This window comes from Lepidochelys olivacea (assembly GCF_965140295.1).
Source record: "Lepidochelys olivacea isolate rLepOli2 genome assembly, chromosome: 8".
Classification (NCBI taxonomy): Eukaryota; Metazoa; Chordata; order Testudines; family Cheloniidae; genus Lepidochelys; species Lepidochelys olivacea.
In genome coordinates, this window is record NC_140418.1 from 86,236,914 (window position 1) to 86,252,828 (window position 15,915).

The 15,915-nt window shown below is 39.3% G+C and overlaps 1 protein-coding gene across 3 annotated transcripts in view; it reads left to right on the plus strand.

Moving 5' to 3' along the window:
- Positions 1–508: 508 nt before the first annotated feature.
- Positions 509–15,915, plus strand: part of NEGR1 (neuronal growth regulator 1) — a 618,255-nt gene continuing 602,848 nt past the window's right edge. For 2 of the 3 annotated variants that reach the window (XM_084637118.1, XM_084637120.1), the window contains exon 1: positions 509–942. In XM_084637118.1, the coding sequence (XP_084493244.1) occupies positions 767–942 (176 nt within the window). In that variant the 5' untranslated portion in view covers positions 509–766. The remainder of the gene's footprint in view (positions 943–15,915) is intronic. The other variant, XM_084637119.1, reaches the window with a different exon arrangement.

Genomic DNA, 15,915 nt, shown 5'->3' on the forward strand with positions numbered 1-15,915 from the left:
TGGGGCTCTTCACACAGAGCCCAGGGGCGCCGGAGCAGAGTTCTCCCCGCCCGCGTAAAGCCTTGGCGGGAGAAGCCCAGCCCTGGAGCCTGCTCGCGCGGTCCGGCTGCTGGCCCGGTCCCGGCGAGGCGTGCGCGCGAAGCCCCGCTCCCAGCCGCGCTGGGTCGGAACCGTCCTGGGCAGCAGTGTCGGGCGTGGCTCCCAGCCGCCGTGCAGGGCATTGCAGCTGGAACGAGTTAGTTGGTGTTTTAAAAAGCCGCTGACTTGCCAACTCGGCTGTCTCCCTCCTGCCTGCAAACGGAGGTCACTCCGCAATCACTGCCTTTAATTGCATGCCATTTATTTCCGTATTGCCATGTCGGTGGCTGTAGCACACCTCCTCCCACTGCCGCTTTGCTTTTAGCTATTTCTCCCCCCCCCCCTCCCCAGCTCCATCACCAGTCATCAGGACAAGTTGCTAAGGAAACGGCTGCATGGCAACCGGCTCGGAGCCTGGGGGCCGTCTGCTGCTGCTGAGCCTGACGCGGCGGCGGCGGCGGCTGCTGCTTCTTCCCCTGCTCTCAGTCTGCAGCGCGCTTCTCTCCTCGCTGGATGGTGTGCGAGCCAGCCGGGGATAGACGCGTTCCGGACTCGGCCGAAAGCGCCCAGGCGAGGCAGAACCCTGCCAGTGCCTTGGCTGCCTGGCGGGAGCGAAGGCTCGTCACGCGCACCGGGGGCTGGGGATCGAGAGGAGCTGGAAGCTGAGCGGGAGCAGCCCGGAGCAGGGATGGACATGATGCTGTTGGTGCAGGGCGCTTGTTGCTCAAACCAGTGGCTGGCCGCTGTGCTCCTCAGCCTGTGCTGCTTGTTGCCCTCCTGCCTCCCAGCCGGGCAGAGTATGGACTTCCCTGGGGCAGCTGTGGACAACCTGGTGGTCAGAAAAGGGGACACGGCTGTGCTTAGGTAGGAAACCGAGCCTCTTCTTTACTTCTCTGGGCAAGTGAGTGAGAGCGTTGTGCAAAGCCATTGCCGGGCGACCGCAGGCATTTCTAACGGGCGCGTTGGTTTAGCTACCCTTAGAAGAGGAGGTTTTATTTTCACTCTGAGCATTAGAAAGATGGACGTTTTGTAACACGCTCCGGCGGCGGCTGCTTTAAAAAGAAATGAATAAATAAATAAAACAGCTCCAAGTCCAAGCAGCCCTGGTTAAGAGTAAGAGGTCCGGGAGAGGCGGTACCACTTTGAAACTAGTGCTCAGTCATTCATGCCAACTCTTCCTATTCAGGAGGGCCAGTCCCTCCGCTTCTAGGAAAGTGTATTTCTCATTTGTCCCTTTCCAGAGCCATCCCAGTATTTCCGTGGAAGTAAAAGGCGGGTCCCTATTATTCTTCCTCCCCGATAGCCCTATTTCTAGATATAGTAGAAGTTCTCAAGCGGTCTCCCTTTGCTACTTCTACTCTGTTAAGTTTGGGAAGTTTTGTTTTAAATTTTTTCCCTCTGGAATAAGTTTGCTACTTCTTCCTAAGTCTCGTTTCTCTCACTCCTTGCTGAGACTCTGAAAGATGTAATGGCTCATCAGAGATCAGCTATAGCCCAGTTACCTCCCTAAACCGAAGCAATTGCAGAAGGAGATACTCGCAGAAGCTTATTCTGCTTTTTAAATGTAAAGTGATACTCAGCAGTGTACAGATCTCAGCAATTCTTCATAACTGCCCTCCTCAGATGTTTGAACACACATTATTCAGACAACTGCTTTATTTTCATCCACTGTGCAAGTCTGTATGTGTGAGTTGTATGGTCTCAAAATACATTTGCAGATGTGTATCTTTAAATATTAACATTGGGTGTCTTTGTTTAATAACCAATGACCAGTGCATTAGTAGTTTAATTCTATGGGTGTGGTATGTAATTATATTAGGAAACTCTTAAATCCTGATCTGTGGTAGAAATCATGTCCTACTTTAAATATTTAGATTTTAACCAAACCTAGTCTAAGGACATAGATTAGCCCTTGGGTTATAAATTCAGAATCCCTACTCGTGAATTTATGTTTTGAGACAACTATAGACAGCAAACATCTTATTACAGAAGAATTTCTAAGACTTTTAACTAAACATTAGATGGATGCAAATAATATATACCTGCCTTTTGAATAGTAAGTTTGTCAATGGAAGTTTGGAAATTCCTAGTGCTGGATAAAAATTCTACCTGATGGTTTTTAATGTCTGTTATAGAATCTGGTATTCAGACATTCCTTGCCAGTATATTGCTCAGTTGTAAAGATTGCACAGTATTATAAGTGTATATCCACTATGATTTTAGCTTTTTTGTTTCCTAATGATTAACATGAAAAGAACCATCATACAATGACAACTGCGAGTTCTAGTTTTACGCCATTAAGAGACTACATGCTTATGGTAACTCAGTTATTGCATCCCTTAATGAAGCTTGCATTCCATATGGTAGCAATATTTTTTTCCAGTCCAGCTGGCTGGTGCAAAATTTGTTTACCAGTAGTAGTGCACTGTACCTAATGTAGCTGAATCCTTCTATTTGACTCAAATTCATTAATCTTCAGTTTAAAACTGAAAACATTCAAATTTAACTTTTTGATACATTTTACTTCGTCACGATACTTTGTAGTAATTTAAAAAATCATTTTCTTGGTACTTCAGATTAGATACGAATAGGCTGAATCTTCTTGTGTTTTGTAAGTCTAGACTTTAATCTGAATAGTTTTAAACCACAAACTATTTGGTTATAGACCATTTTATTTTCCTTTTTGAAGTGGCTGATTTAGGCTTCCAGATTAAAAAGTGACTTAGCCAGATACAGCTTTCATAGATTTTTCTTGGAAAATATTGCATAAGATTTCCTTGAGTGTTCTGATGTAGTATCTTCTGAGAATACAACCAGAGTCTATGCAGTGCAATTGACAGATTTTTTTATTTATAGGAATATACTGTAGTTAGACTCCTAGGGCATTCTAAAACCATGAATTCACTTGCTTTGGTTTCTCTATTTTTGTCGACAGACATATTTTGCTGTTACATTTCCTATCTTTATTTTCAGAGTTTCAGATTTAAAGGTTGCAGTGAACAAGAGTTGAGGAGTTGCAGTTCCTAGCTCAGGACAGAACTCAAACAAATACTGAGTGTCATTGGTGGTTCTAGAAAATAAAAAAAAATCCAAGATTAAAAAATAAAAATTAATACAAATATTTGTGTAACTCTAAGTGTTATCTGTTTGTGGCTTACAGCTGGAATGTAGCACTACAGTATATTAAACTCTGTGAGGCCTAAAATTGTGAGTTCGCAACTCAGTACCTATGCAGCTGGATGGATTACATAAATGAAATTGGAGTTTTAAGGTCAAACAATCATTTTTATCTCATAAGTGAGAGAATATCTGTTTTGGAAGAGAATACGATTAAGGATGGAGTACACATCACTACTTACCTGTAGAACTTGGAAGCCAAAAGCAAATTTGTGCTGAAATAATATATGGGGTATTCATAGTCCCTCCATCTCAATATAAAGCATTCTTCCCACCCTTTAAAGACATAGATGACTTATTAATGAAACCCATATTTTCACATCTTTCTTATCTTTAGTAGGGTTTCGTGCTGATTGATGTTTACAGTATTACAAGTTAATGAGATAACTTTAGAGGGACAGTGCACCATCGCTAAAGGAGTGCATAGAGCATTTAATGAGACTTTTGATGTAGACCTTTGCTCCTCCTGAAAATTTCCCCAGAGGATATTCATATCATAAATACACAGAAACTTTTTTTAATTAATGAAAATAAGGAATTTGTTTTTTATTAGGTCTTAGCACTGGAAACAGTATTGCTCTGTAAATACATAGTCCAGTTTGTTCAATGAAGTAATTAATTTGTGCAAAGAAAAAGGAGCTTCTTCCAGCTCCCCCAGACCACGGTATTTAGATTTTCTTGATACATGTACACTGTAGTACTCAAAGGTAGCTGTATAAGTGTGATTCCAAGTTGGTACTATGCATCTTTTTTTCTGTAGTGGAGCTCTGTTAGTGCTGACCATTGGTTGTGTGTGTGTGTGTGTGTGTTGGCTCCTCACTTAGTGTCAGATTGCTCTCTGATTGTATCTGCATTCGTTATTCCCTCCTTTGCAGGAGTGGGATCTCCAGGGAGTTACATTTGTACTTTGCATGTTAAAATCAGAAAGCCTCTAATTAATGTATTTAAAACAGCCAATATGACTGCTGGTGTCAAGCATAAAAAGCCTTTTAAAGGAGTTAGACTCTACAAGTCATTCTCCTCACTTTTTGAGTCAGCATTTTACTAGGTGATGAGAGAGATTATGCTAATTCATTTGATTTACAGGTGTCTTGATTATCTGAGAGTCAAAGCATTTTTAATACTCTTGCTCTGAATACACTCTTGTTCAGGTTTTCAAGATTATAACATTTTTAAGTGATTTTGCCTGTGCCATTTAACTTAATTGCACATGAGAGCTAGGAATAGATTCTGCATTCAGTTTACATGTGTGCTTTCCCACTAAAGCAAATGGAGTTGCACCTGAGTAACTGGGGGCAGAATTTTGCCCTTCACTGTTGTTACAAAGCTATCCCTAGGAGCTGAAAATACTATTTAGGGTGTCCTATTGTAGTAAGCAGGTGACATATTTCAATCAATAGGGTGGGTACCAGATTCTGTGAACTGCTATGAATTCGTTCTGGACCTCTCTGCTTCTAAGTTTCCTCATCTGAAAAATGCAAAATAAATGTTTTAAGTGCGTGGAGATTTAAAGATGAAGAATACCACTAAGTATCATAAGTAAAATAACTAGTTTGTCATTTCATTTTACAAGTGTGGAGGCGTATTAAAGAACAACAAGCACAGGTTTGTAATGTTTTTCTAATGCTAATGGAATGCCATGAAACAAAGCATTAGACAAACATACCATGGGGAACAATCCTGAACTGACGGGGTGAGTTACATGCTCCCACAGGTAGGCCTCTTTCATTTTGTAATTGCATTGATTTTAAGATTTTTGAGGTTGGGATTTTGTATTCCTCTGTTCCTACAGCACCTAGCACAATATGGCTAGGCCCAATCCTGATTGGATCTAGAGCTAGGTGAATTTTTTTCACATAAATAGCTTTATTTATGCATGGGTGGCTTTTTGCTAGAAAATGCAGTCTTACTATTCAATGGGGGAGGGAGGGGGACGGACTTGAACTTGGTTCTCTTCTCCACCTCGTGATAGCTGAGTGCTGGGCAGAGTTGCTCTCAGTCTCTCTTGTTGAAGCTATTCTATTTTGTATAAATAACTATTCATAGGAACAGGGACTTGAACTTCAGACTCTGGCATCACAGGTGAGTGCTCCTACCACCAGATTATGGAGTTTTTCCTCTCTGGCCCAATACTTATTCAGGATATTAGGCAGAGGGGAGAATTGAACCTGGGTCTTCCACACTGGGTTAAAAGTTGTAAGGAAGGCACTGCTTTCTCCTCTGTGAGTGTACCCTTTAAAAACACCCTTAAACAAAGTATCTGAGGTCAAACAACCTGAATTATTCTAATGTAAGGTTAGAAGGGACCTCAAGAGGTCATTTAGTTCAACCCCCTACTCTGAGGTATAACCAAGAATACCTAGACCATCCCTGAGAGGCATTTGTCTAACCTGTTCTTGAAAATCTCCAGTGGTGGGCATTCCACAACTTCCCTTGGAAGCCTATTCTAGTGCTTAACTCTTCTTATAGCTAGAAAAGTTTTCCTAATATCTAACCTAAACCGCCTTGCTGCAGATTAAGCTGATTGTTTCTTAACAGTGGCATGGAGAACAACTGATTGCTGTCCTCTTTTTAACAGTTCTTAACATATTTGAAGACTTATCTGGTGTCCCCCCCAGTCACCTTTTCTCAGGACTAAACATACCCAGATTTTTAATGTCTCCTCATAAGTCAGGTTTTCTGAAGCTTTTATCTTTTCTGTTACTCTTCTTTGGACTCTCTCCAGTTTGTCCACATCTCTCTGAAAGTGTGGTGCCCAGATCTGAAGAGTGGTACTCCAACTGAAGCCTGACCAGTGTTGAGTATAGCAGGACAATTATCTCCCATGTCTGACATATGACACCGCTGTGTTTAAAAAAAAAAAGCCAGAATATTTGCCTTTTCACAACTGCATCACATTGTTGATTTGTTCAATCTGTGATCCACTATAATTCCCAGATCTTTTCTAGCAGTATTACTTCCTAGTCAGTTGTTCCCCATTTTGCAATTGTTCATTCAATTTTTTTTCTTCCTAAGTGTAGTACCTTGCACTTGTCTTTATTGAATTTCTTCTTGTTGATTTCAGACCAATTCTCCAATTTAAGAGGTTTTGTTTGTTGGCTAATAGGACTTTTTGGTTCAAAAATCTTAAGACTTCCTTACTCAGAGCAAGCCTCCTTTAACTTCAGTAGGTATCATGTCTGAGCAGGAGGGAGTGATGCCTAATATCTACATACTTTAAATCTGGCTCTGTTTTTTTCCCCCCAAAGATTGTCTGTAATCCTGCCACACACAGACAGACCCTTGCACCCAAACAAAGACTCACTGGACCACTATTTTTATCCAAGTCTAATTGAAAAGGAAGATGATTTAAAAAAAAAGATTAAAATAGTATTGCTATTACTCCCTCCTGTAATAATTCAAGATAACTTCTAATGATTTAGTATGATGTCATTTACAAAGAAAAGCCACCTCATTCCGGAGGGACGAATTCTACCCTGCAATGTTTGTGCACTGCTCCCATTGATGAAGTCAGCAAGACTTTGATACAAGCATCCCAGGACTGAGCAATTCTACTAGTCTCTACTAGTCTCCTTGTTGCTGTACCTGCTTCCTGCCAATAAAACTGCTGGGTGCAGCTCTAGGAACTACTGGAGGGTGAATGTTGCGTATTGTAGCCAAAGATCATTCTACTGGACTTACTGCCCTGCTGATATCACTTCGGGGAAAAAACGGAGAGAGGATTTTACTCTTTTATGCACCTGACCACAACAGCCTAGTGTGCAGCTGGATTATGTATGTGGCCTTCTAGATTTTACATGTCGCAGAAAGTCTTATACATTTTGGAAAGAAGAGTCCTTAAATTGCCCATTGCTGGACATTGCAAATATAATCGCTTTAAAATATCTACATGTATGAGTATGACCACCTACAGATATGTAACTCAAAGTCTAGTTGTGACCATCCTTATTTGGATGACAATATATTTCTTCAGACCTGATCTTTCTTATTAGTTCATTAATAGAAACAACAAAAGGGTCCAATTATGCTGTTCTGATGTAAATTTAAACCCAGATTTTTACTTCAGGGCAACTATCCTGGATTTACACCAATGTGAGTTAGGGCAAAATTTGCTCCAAATAACTTATTTACTTTCAAACAAGTTTAAAGTGCCATTCAGTTTTTCTTTTCTTATTATCTAAAATCTAAACCTGTAATAGCCAAAAATATTAGACCTACTTTTGTACACTTATGTCAGGGGTTAGAAAAAGTAAAGATAATTTTTTCCTCTTTTCTTTTTCAAATCCAGAAGTGGATCCTTTTCAATGTAATGAGAGAATGAAATTTACAAATCACCCTATTTTAGAAAGTAGGTAGAAGTGTTTGTTTTCCTTTATACCAATGTAGGAAAACTTGTAATGAAATTCATGTTGTTAAATTGTTGGAGTACTATAAAATAACTTGATGCTTTCCAAGCAGAGAGTTAAACATAGGGTTCTTGTCTAAACTAAGAATTTTTAGATGCATGATTCCAGCTTCATTGGAAGGAGCATTGGTGGAAGCTATAACACAGATGATGTTTAAGTGGACTCAGGTGTGTGTTTTACCATGGTTATACAGGAAAATGGTTAAAAATGCATGAACCTTGTCTATATTGCAATTCCTACCAGTGCTAACACTGGAGGAGTTGTACCTCCCTAGGAATTATGAGTCTGAAAAATCCTGGTGTAGATGTAGCTGGTGAGCTTTGCCCAATGGACTGCAAAACAGCTGGCTGCAACCACCACAAATAGGCAGTTGTTAAAGGTTGTCATGTGGGTTAGGCATTCTTTCGTCTGAATGGAGATTTGTAGAGAAGCTAACTGAAGTAGATGTCAGTTATGGTCTAACCTGGCTGAGGAGTTGAGAGTTAACACCTAGCCCAAATCTGTATTAGCTCATCTCAGTGTTTGCAATAATAGTCTCCAGGTGGTTGTGCCTTGTGACTTTGGGCTGAGGTGATATTGCAGAGGACAGTCGTGTCATATGACAGACACCAAGGATTATTCAAGAGGGAGCTGTTTTTCTGACTACAGGAAAGTATGGGGGGCACATTAATATATGTAGTCTCGCTGCTGTTCTCACCATCTTTGCTGAAGGTACTGTGTATATAATGTAAATTTTTCACTAGGAAACATCCTAAGATTTTAGATAAAAATTTAAAAAGGTGTGTAATCTTCATAGGACTCTAAATCCTATTGATAGTCAATGAGACTAGGTTCCCAAGTCACTTAATCACTTTTGAGAATTTTGATCTCTGGCACCAGTTTGTTTTCCAAAAAGAAACTGGCCTATAAATCTGGTAGTGTTCAGCAAAGGAGCACCAATACATATACAGGTGGAAAGCCCCTGACATATCCACCAACGTCATTAGTCCACCATCATTCCAAATGCTGAATTCCTAGTGAAGAAAATGAGAGTTTTTATAGCAGAATATGCCTCTAAATAACTGGCCTAGCATATTTTAGCTGAGATTACATGTATTATCATTAGAGTCCCCTCGATGCATGTCCACACAGCTGCTGTATATATTTAAATTCTTTGCTATTTTATCTTTCCTAGTTGCTTCACATTTATTAATAGGGAATTTGCTTGACTTCTGTGCCCCTATTTGGTATCCTTCTACATTTTAGGCTCATACATTAATCTGCTGCTTGCATCTTTTCTCAGATCTTTCAGAAAATATAAATGCACTTTGCCATAGTTATTTTGTAAAACTAAGAGGTTGCTTAAGCGAGTTTTCACATTCCAAATCTCTGCCAATTATCAGATGAGCACCTTATGGCACTTGAAAATTGTACAAGTAGTTAAACTATTCTTAATTTGCTCCACAATTATTTACTGTAGCTATCATAAATGTTTCAGATAGTTCCTCTAAATTTTATCACAGATTAAGGAATCAGTAAGACATAAATGGTGGAATTTGATCCATTTAAGACATGCTGTTTTATATCCAAAAGAAAGGGCTTTAACATTTGTAATTACTTTCTTCTTGTCATTGTGCACAAGAGTGGACTATAACCCAAACCTTGGAGAATAGGAGATGGAAGAATCAATTCCAGGGATTCAGGCTATTTGTCCATCTGGGCCATGGCCTCCATTACTGGCTATGGAGAAGAGTATTGGATTGGCCTGCTGTTTTCACTCCCAACAGGGATGTGATTCAGTGGATCCATACATTACATGGATACCTTGGCCACACCTCTAGCACACCAACAATTCACATATACAGTGAGCTGTGGAAACCTGCCACTAGGCAGAGTGTGCCAAATCTCCCTACACAGGGACTCCTGGAGCCCCATGATTCTGAGCCTTGAATGGAGTACAAGGGATGTCCCAGGGTTAGTCTCTACGTGGCCAAATAGTTTACAGTACATCCCAGTGGTAGATTTAAGATGTAACTATGTAGAGTAGATTACAATATTTTAATCTTGAGTTGACCATTTCCTTTCAAAGATGGCATTCTGCCCTCCTGAATAGGTGCACTGACCACCTTCACCAATAATTAAAGCCACTGATTGTCGCAGCCAAGAGGGGCATGTCCTCCTTCCAGCCTCCAACTCAGGGATCAATGCATGCCATAACTCAAACAGTGAAGACCTTGCATTTGTCCCCTTGAGAGATTACTCTTCAACAGTTGAAGGAGGAGATAGTTTGGCCTGAATCTGAATGATTTTTTTCAGAAAAATACTTTAAGATGTGCACACAACTGGTGGGATTTAAATTAGCAATCAAGAGAAGAGAGCCTGGATTAATCAAGATGTCCACAATTGGAGACACATCCATTGACTGAAATTTTGCTGATAACCTTCATATTTGTCTCCTGCTTAGCCATCACATAATTAAGATTAAAAAAAATATGACACAATTGACCAGATTCACATAAAGACTTCCACCAATGGCTCTCTAGTCATATTTCCTCTTGCTTAATCTGTAAACCAAGATGACTTGAAAAGATAAAGTTGGCAAACAGAATGCTCTTGGCTCTAGAAGAGAATAGAGAACAAAATATTGTTACACAGTCCTATACTAAGCCATTAATGGTAGCCTGTTGAAAGTACAGAGAAGTTCTTCATAGTTCTCTTAAAAACTCTGATTCTATTAGCCTTTGAGAATAGACCCTCAAAACAAGTTCTTTATCCTGACTGGAAAGGCAAACCCTCCTTTAAACCACAGGAGATAACTCATCACAGAGGCAAAATTTCCATTCCTCCAATCCCACTCCAAACATCAAATCAAGAACGTGGCCATCTGCATGAGTTGATCTTTTGAACACTTGAGACAGTCACACACCAGCTCTCTGCCTGTTAATCGAACAGTGCAGAACCCCGGGTAGCTGCCGCTCTTTAAGAGTCAACCAAGCAGAAAAATGTTTCCTCATCCTCTTGGCAAAAGTTTAATTTCCTACAAAAAATTACAACTGAGTCCTCAGAACAGGCAAAATTAATTGAGGCACCTGGATTTACGTGAGGAGGTATACGTAAAATAGTCCAGATAAAATGTTTAAACATCACTTTAAAATTCTCAAAAAGGTCTTGCCTTAACATGTGTCTCATATTTATTTACAGCATATGGAGAAAAAGTACCTGTGTGGCAGGCAGCTGTATTTGACAGGACCTATACTCTTGTTTGGGGTGGTAGGCTATTTTCAGTTGTTCACCTGGTAGAGAGAGAGCTTTCTGTGATAGTGAGCACTGCCCATTAACAAGTTCTGTGTATACACCACAACAAATAAGATATGCAATTAGGCAGGGTTTAATTGTTAATGAAGCTGTTGCATTTTCATCTCCTATATATTTAGCTTGGAGAGATAAATTTTGGGGATATGTCACATATCCTATGTGGCCAATGTTTCAGATGTATGGCATCATAACTGGATACAGTTTGGTTTTTGAAGCTGCAAAGCTGAGTTAGAAATAAAAAGATAACAAGAACATGTTTTCCTTTATAAGAGGAAAAACAGTCAATCTCTCTCAAAAAAGATTTTCCCTTGGCAACAGCATATGATCTGATGGTCAAACAGGCAAACAGCTATCATTAGTCATGCATAATTAAAACAAAGAATATCCAGCTGTTAGTAGTAACAGTTTTGTCTAGGAAAAATCTAACATACAATATCCCTTGCAGAAATTGCCAATAGTTTTGTGGTTATGCAAATACAAAGTAAATATATAATGTATTTGTGTACAATATTCTGGGATGTTTTAATATTTGAATAAATAAACATATAGGAATAAGAGCTGTCTGATTTAGTATAACATCTATGATGTAGTAGTTAAATTTACATAAAAGTAATCTCATTATATAGTCAACAATATGCAAAATAATTTATTCCCTTGAGAAAACATCCATGTCGTATGTAATCTATTTTACCATTGTATTTTTACTGATCTTTCACTATGTACATGGAAAGCGCATATTTTATTGTTTAAACTATTGTCAAAGTAGAATGCACTTTATATTTATAATAGATACTGAGAATGAAGACTTTCTTCTTAATTGGCTACTGTACTGGGGACTCATTTTCCTCTCAGATGAATGTAAGTGGAGTTACATTCATAAAAGAACAAGGCCTCTGGTCTTTAACTTCTTGGGAACGATTAATAATTTTGTCATGTCACATGTTTTACAGACCAATCTGGACATCAGCCTTGGTTTGGATGTTCTCTTATCAGGGGATATATTTTTTTAGAAGACAGTCCCGCTATCCTGAAAAAGCTAGTTTCTGATCTGTATGGTGTCTGGGGGGGTGATGCAGAAGTGTGTGCAGAACTGGAAGGAGTTTTTGTTTTTAGGGTGCTGGAGAAAGCTAGTGGGAGGCAGAAACAAGAAACAGCTGTAAGAGAGACTGACTAACCAAGGGAGTCGTTCTTTCAGAACAGCTGCAGAAAGTTGCAGTTTCTTATTTGTAGGGGATGGGGTGTCTGTAGGCTTGCAGTACTATGGCCCAGGGAATCTACCAGACACCTTTTCTGCCAATGCAGACTTAATGTGGTTAGCTGGAACTTGCACACGGAAAACAGTTTTCACCATTCTGGAAAGAAAGAGGCAGTCAATATATGAATGAACAAGTAAAAGCTAAAAGTTCAAACATAAGCTCACTAAAGTTAATTGCAAAGCTCCCTTTGACCTTACTGGTGCAGGGCCAGGGCCTCACTGATTAAACAGAGGAAGAGATGATGGCTAGATTCTGGGGGGGAAGCATCTGTGGCAGCTACCCCCAGCAGTTGTTTCAGTGGCCAGTTTAAAGCAGTTCAGCATATATTAGGGCTTGTTTTGCCGTAAACCATTCCTATAGCCATGTAAATATAGCATTATGGTAGCTGTTTTAGTCCCGGGATATTAGAAAGATAAGGAGGTCATATCTTTTATTGGACCAACTTCTGTTGGTGAAAGACGAGCTCTTGCACTTACACAGTGTCTCTCGTCGGATAAAAGATATTACCTCATACACCTTCTCTCTCTCTAAATATAGCCACATGTTCAAGGCGATACGAAATGTATCTTTGTTTTTTCTATCAGTCATTGAACAAGTGTCCTTAACTTCCCCCTGGGCTCCCAATTTGTCCACCTGATACTTGACTGACAGGTAACAGCTCATGAAAGCTTATGCTCTAATAAATGTGTTAGTCTCTAAGGTGCCACAAGTACTTCTGTTCTTTTTACGGATACAGACTAACATGGCTGCTACTCTGAAACCCTTCTTGTTCGTTATTCTGTATGATATTTGACGTTTGAAGTAATAATTCCAAGGGAGAACATCCTTTGTCCACAATGAATTTAAACTTTTAAAGAAATATCAATCGGTGCTATTCTTCAGTTTCTGTCATTTGAATTATCTAAATGTTTCAAATGTAGCTATGTTTATGGATGAGTGCATTGACTACTGATTAATCTTAGACTGCACTGGTTAATGATTCAGTCTCCTGAGGGCTACAGCATCAGGAATGTTAGTAGTATTTAGACACCCTAGGAGCACATGAGAAACAATTCCAGTTTATTACAAGTTCCTTATTAAAAAATTCTCTAAATGGATAAACAGTCTCTCAAATAGTAAAATATAATAACAGCTAGATGGGACTAAACACTTTACTATAACCAGCATATCACCCATCTCCTGCTGAGGGACTCTGGAGTGCTAATCATTGTTATAAATGTCATCCTGGCATCTCCCTGTGGGTTTCTTCCCTCCATGCACAGGTGTGCCAACACCTTTTATTCTGGGTCATGTTTATACCCACAAAGTATCATACATATGCATAAGGGTTCCAATCCCTTTTTCCTTATCCATTCTTCCATCCCTCACTGATCTATGGTGCCCCATTTCTCTCTGGCTGTCCTCTTAGTTCCCTTTATTCTCACTTGCATGGTGACAGGTTTCAGAGTGGTAGCCATGTTAGTCTGTATCAGCAAATATAACGAGGAGTCCTTGTGGCACCTTAGAGACTAACAAATTTATTTGGGCATAAGCCGCAAGGTGCCACAAGGACTCCTCGTTAATTTTTATTCTCGCTGTCCATCTATGATGGTACAATCAGGGGTCTTGTGGTCTAGACAGATACATTGTGGTATATTTTCCCAAACAGCATCCACTGGCATATTCTTTACAGTAATCTTGTAATTTACTGATACAGGGTTATTCCTAGGTCACATATTTATGTCAACCACCCTTAGGCCTAAGGCCTAGTACGGCTAAGTTGAAATCTTACAGACCTCAGCCTCTTGGCCTTGCATTACAGCCTTACTTTGCTTGTGTGTATATACCTAATACACACACATCATTCATAAATGCTCATCAGCATTTATACTACTGTGATCCGATCCTACTGAAACCAATCCATCATGCATTGATTATACTTAACCACAAACATAAATCCTCTATTAAATGATTAAATGAAACAACTGGCTACACAAAATATTTGGTCTCCTACTCGACTTATGCTTTTACTTCCTTGAATAATGAAGAATGAAAACAACGTTAGGGCAGGAAAAATCAAATAATGTAATGTAAACAAACTTTAGACAATCACTGTTAAGTTGATGGTTCTTCATCTAGTGGTCTGACGTGACTTTAGTAACTTTTACAGTATTCCTCAGTGGACTATGGTCGATATTATAAAAATGAGTACACATGAGCATTACTAGGAATAATTTGGACACATTTAGGAAATATTAGATCACCAAGATGCTGTTCTAACTCAGAGCTCTTTTTATACTTCATTTTTTTCATATTTCTTTGTTAAATTAGGTGAAATACAAAAGCCGTGTCAGGGTTTGGAAGTCCATAATAATTATTTTTAGAATTAAAGTGCTTGCTTTTATGCCAAAGCTGTTAATTTTATGTAGAAGTTGATAATTTCTGCAAAGAGGTAAATTAAAATACTTTTCTAACTTGAATCAATTGACACGCATCACCAGTTGCATCTTCAGTGCATGTTCTAGAAAGTTGTTAGTCATTTTTAAACAGCATTTGTACATTACATGGGGGAAGCTAATTCTGGTGGCAGTAGCTGTGATAGTGATGGCTTGCTTGTGGCAATGCGAAAGAATCACAGAAGATGTCACTTTCTATTAATACTGAACAAGGAACATCATTAGAATAAGTGAAACAGTAATCTCCCTATTCCTACTCTCTCCCTCTCTTTCTGCTTTACTGTAGCGATTTCCCTAGAACCTTCCCTCCCACTTGCCTGGCTTCCTACCCTGTTCTAAAGAAGTGGTACATGTTCCCTTAGGCCTTGTCTATACAAGAAAAGTTTCACTGGTTTAGCTAAACCTATTTTAAAATCAACCTAGTTAAACCAATGCAAACCACACTTACATTGGAGTAACACTTTGTGATGCATGGCTAGAAGGGGTTAAACATCCTGGAAAATAAGTAACCCTCAAAAGACATGTAGGGAGATAATGTTTGTGTTTTTCTGTATTTACATATGTATGAGTAGGGTGGACAATGTAATGGACAGTCCCTGTATATGCTGTAGTCTGATAATTCAGAGGCCAAAAGAACATCCTGTAATGTAAATGAATTGTAAACAGGGGATATCTCAGTATTCATCTCTCTTTGAAATGTACTGTGAATGGTGGAGGAACAAGCAAGTCACATTATGACTATAGCTAAGCACCAGTGATGGACCTCCTTCAAAGTCATTCTAACTACCTTGTGTTCCCTGAGGAATTCCAACTTGTCAAAAGACATGAAATTGTATAAAAGATCTTTGGGTCCTGTTTCTGTCATCTCAGATCTGCTTAGACTTCATCAGGGGAAGTTTGAGTCACAAGACTGAGGTCCCAGTTATGCTGATACACCCTGCATATGAGATTTGGACATTGGACTATCACCTATGAACTGAATTCTAAAGTTACTCTTTGCAACTACGAAGCTCACTATCTCTGCTGTGAATCTGCACCTCAATGAATTGAACTCATGTTTGTATGTATATTGATATTTTAACTATTCTCTCTCTCTCTCTGTCTCTCTCTCATTGTTTAATAAATTTTAGTTTAGTTAATAAGAATTGGCTGTGGCATGTATTTGGGTAATATCTGAAACAATTATTAACCTGGGAGGTAATGTGTCCGATCCTTTGGGATTGGTAGAACTTTTTCTTTTAAATGATGAAATTAGGTTTACAGAAATTT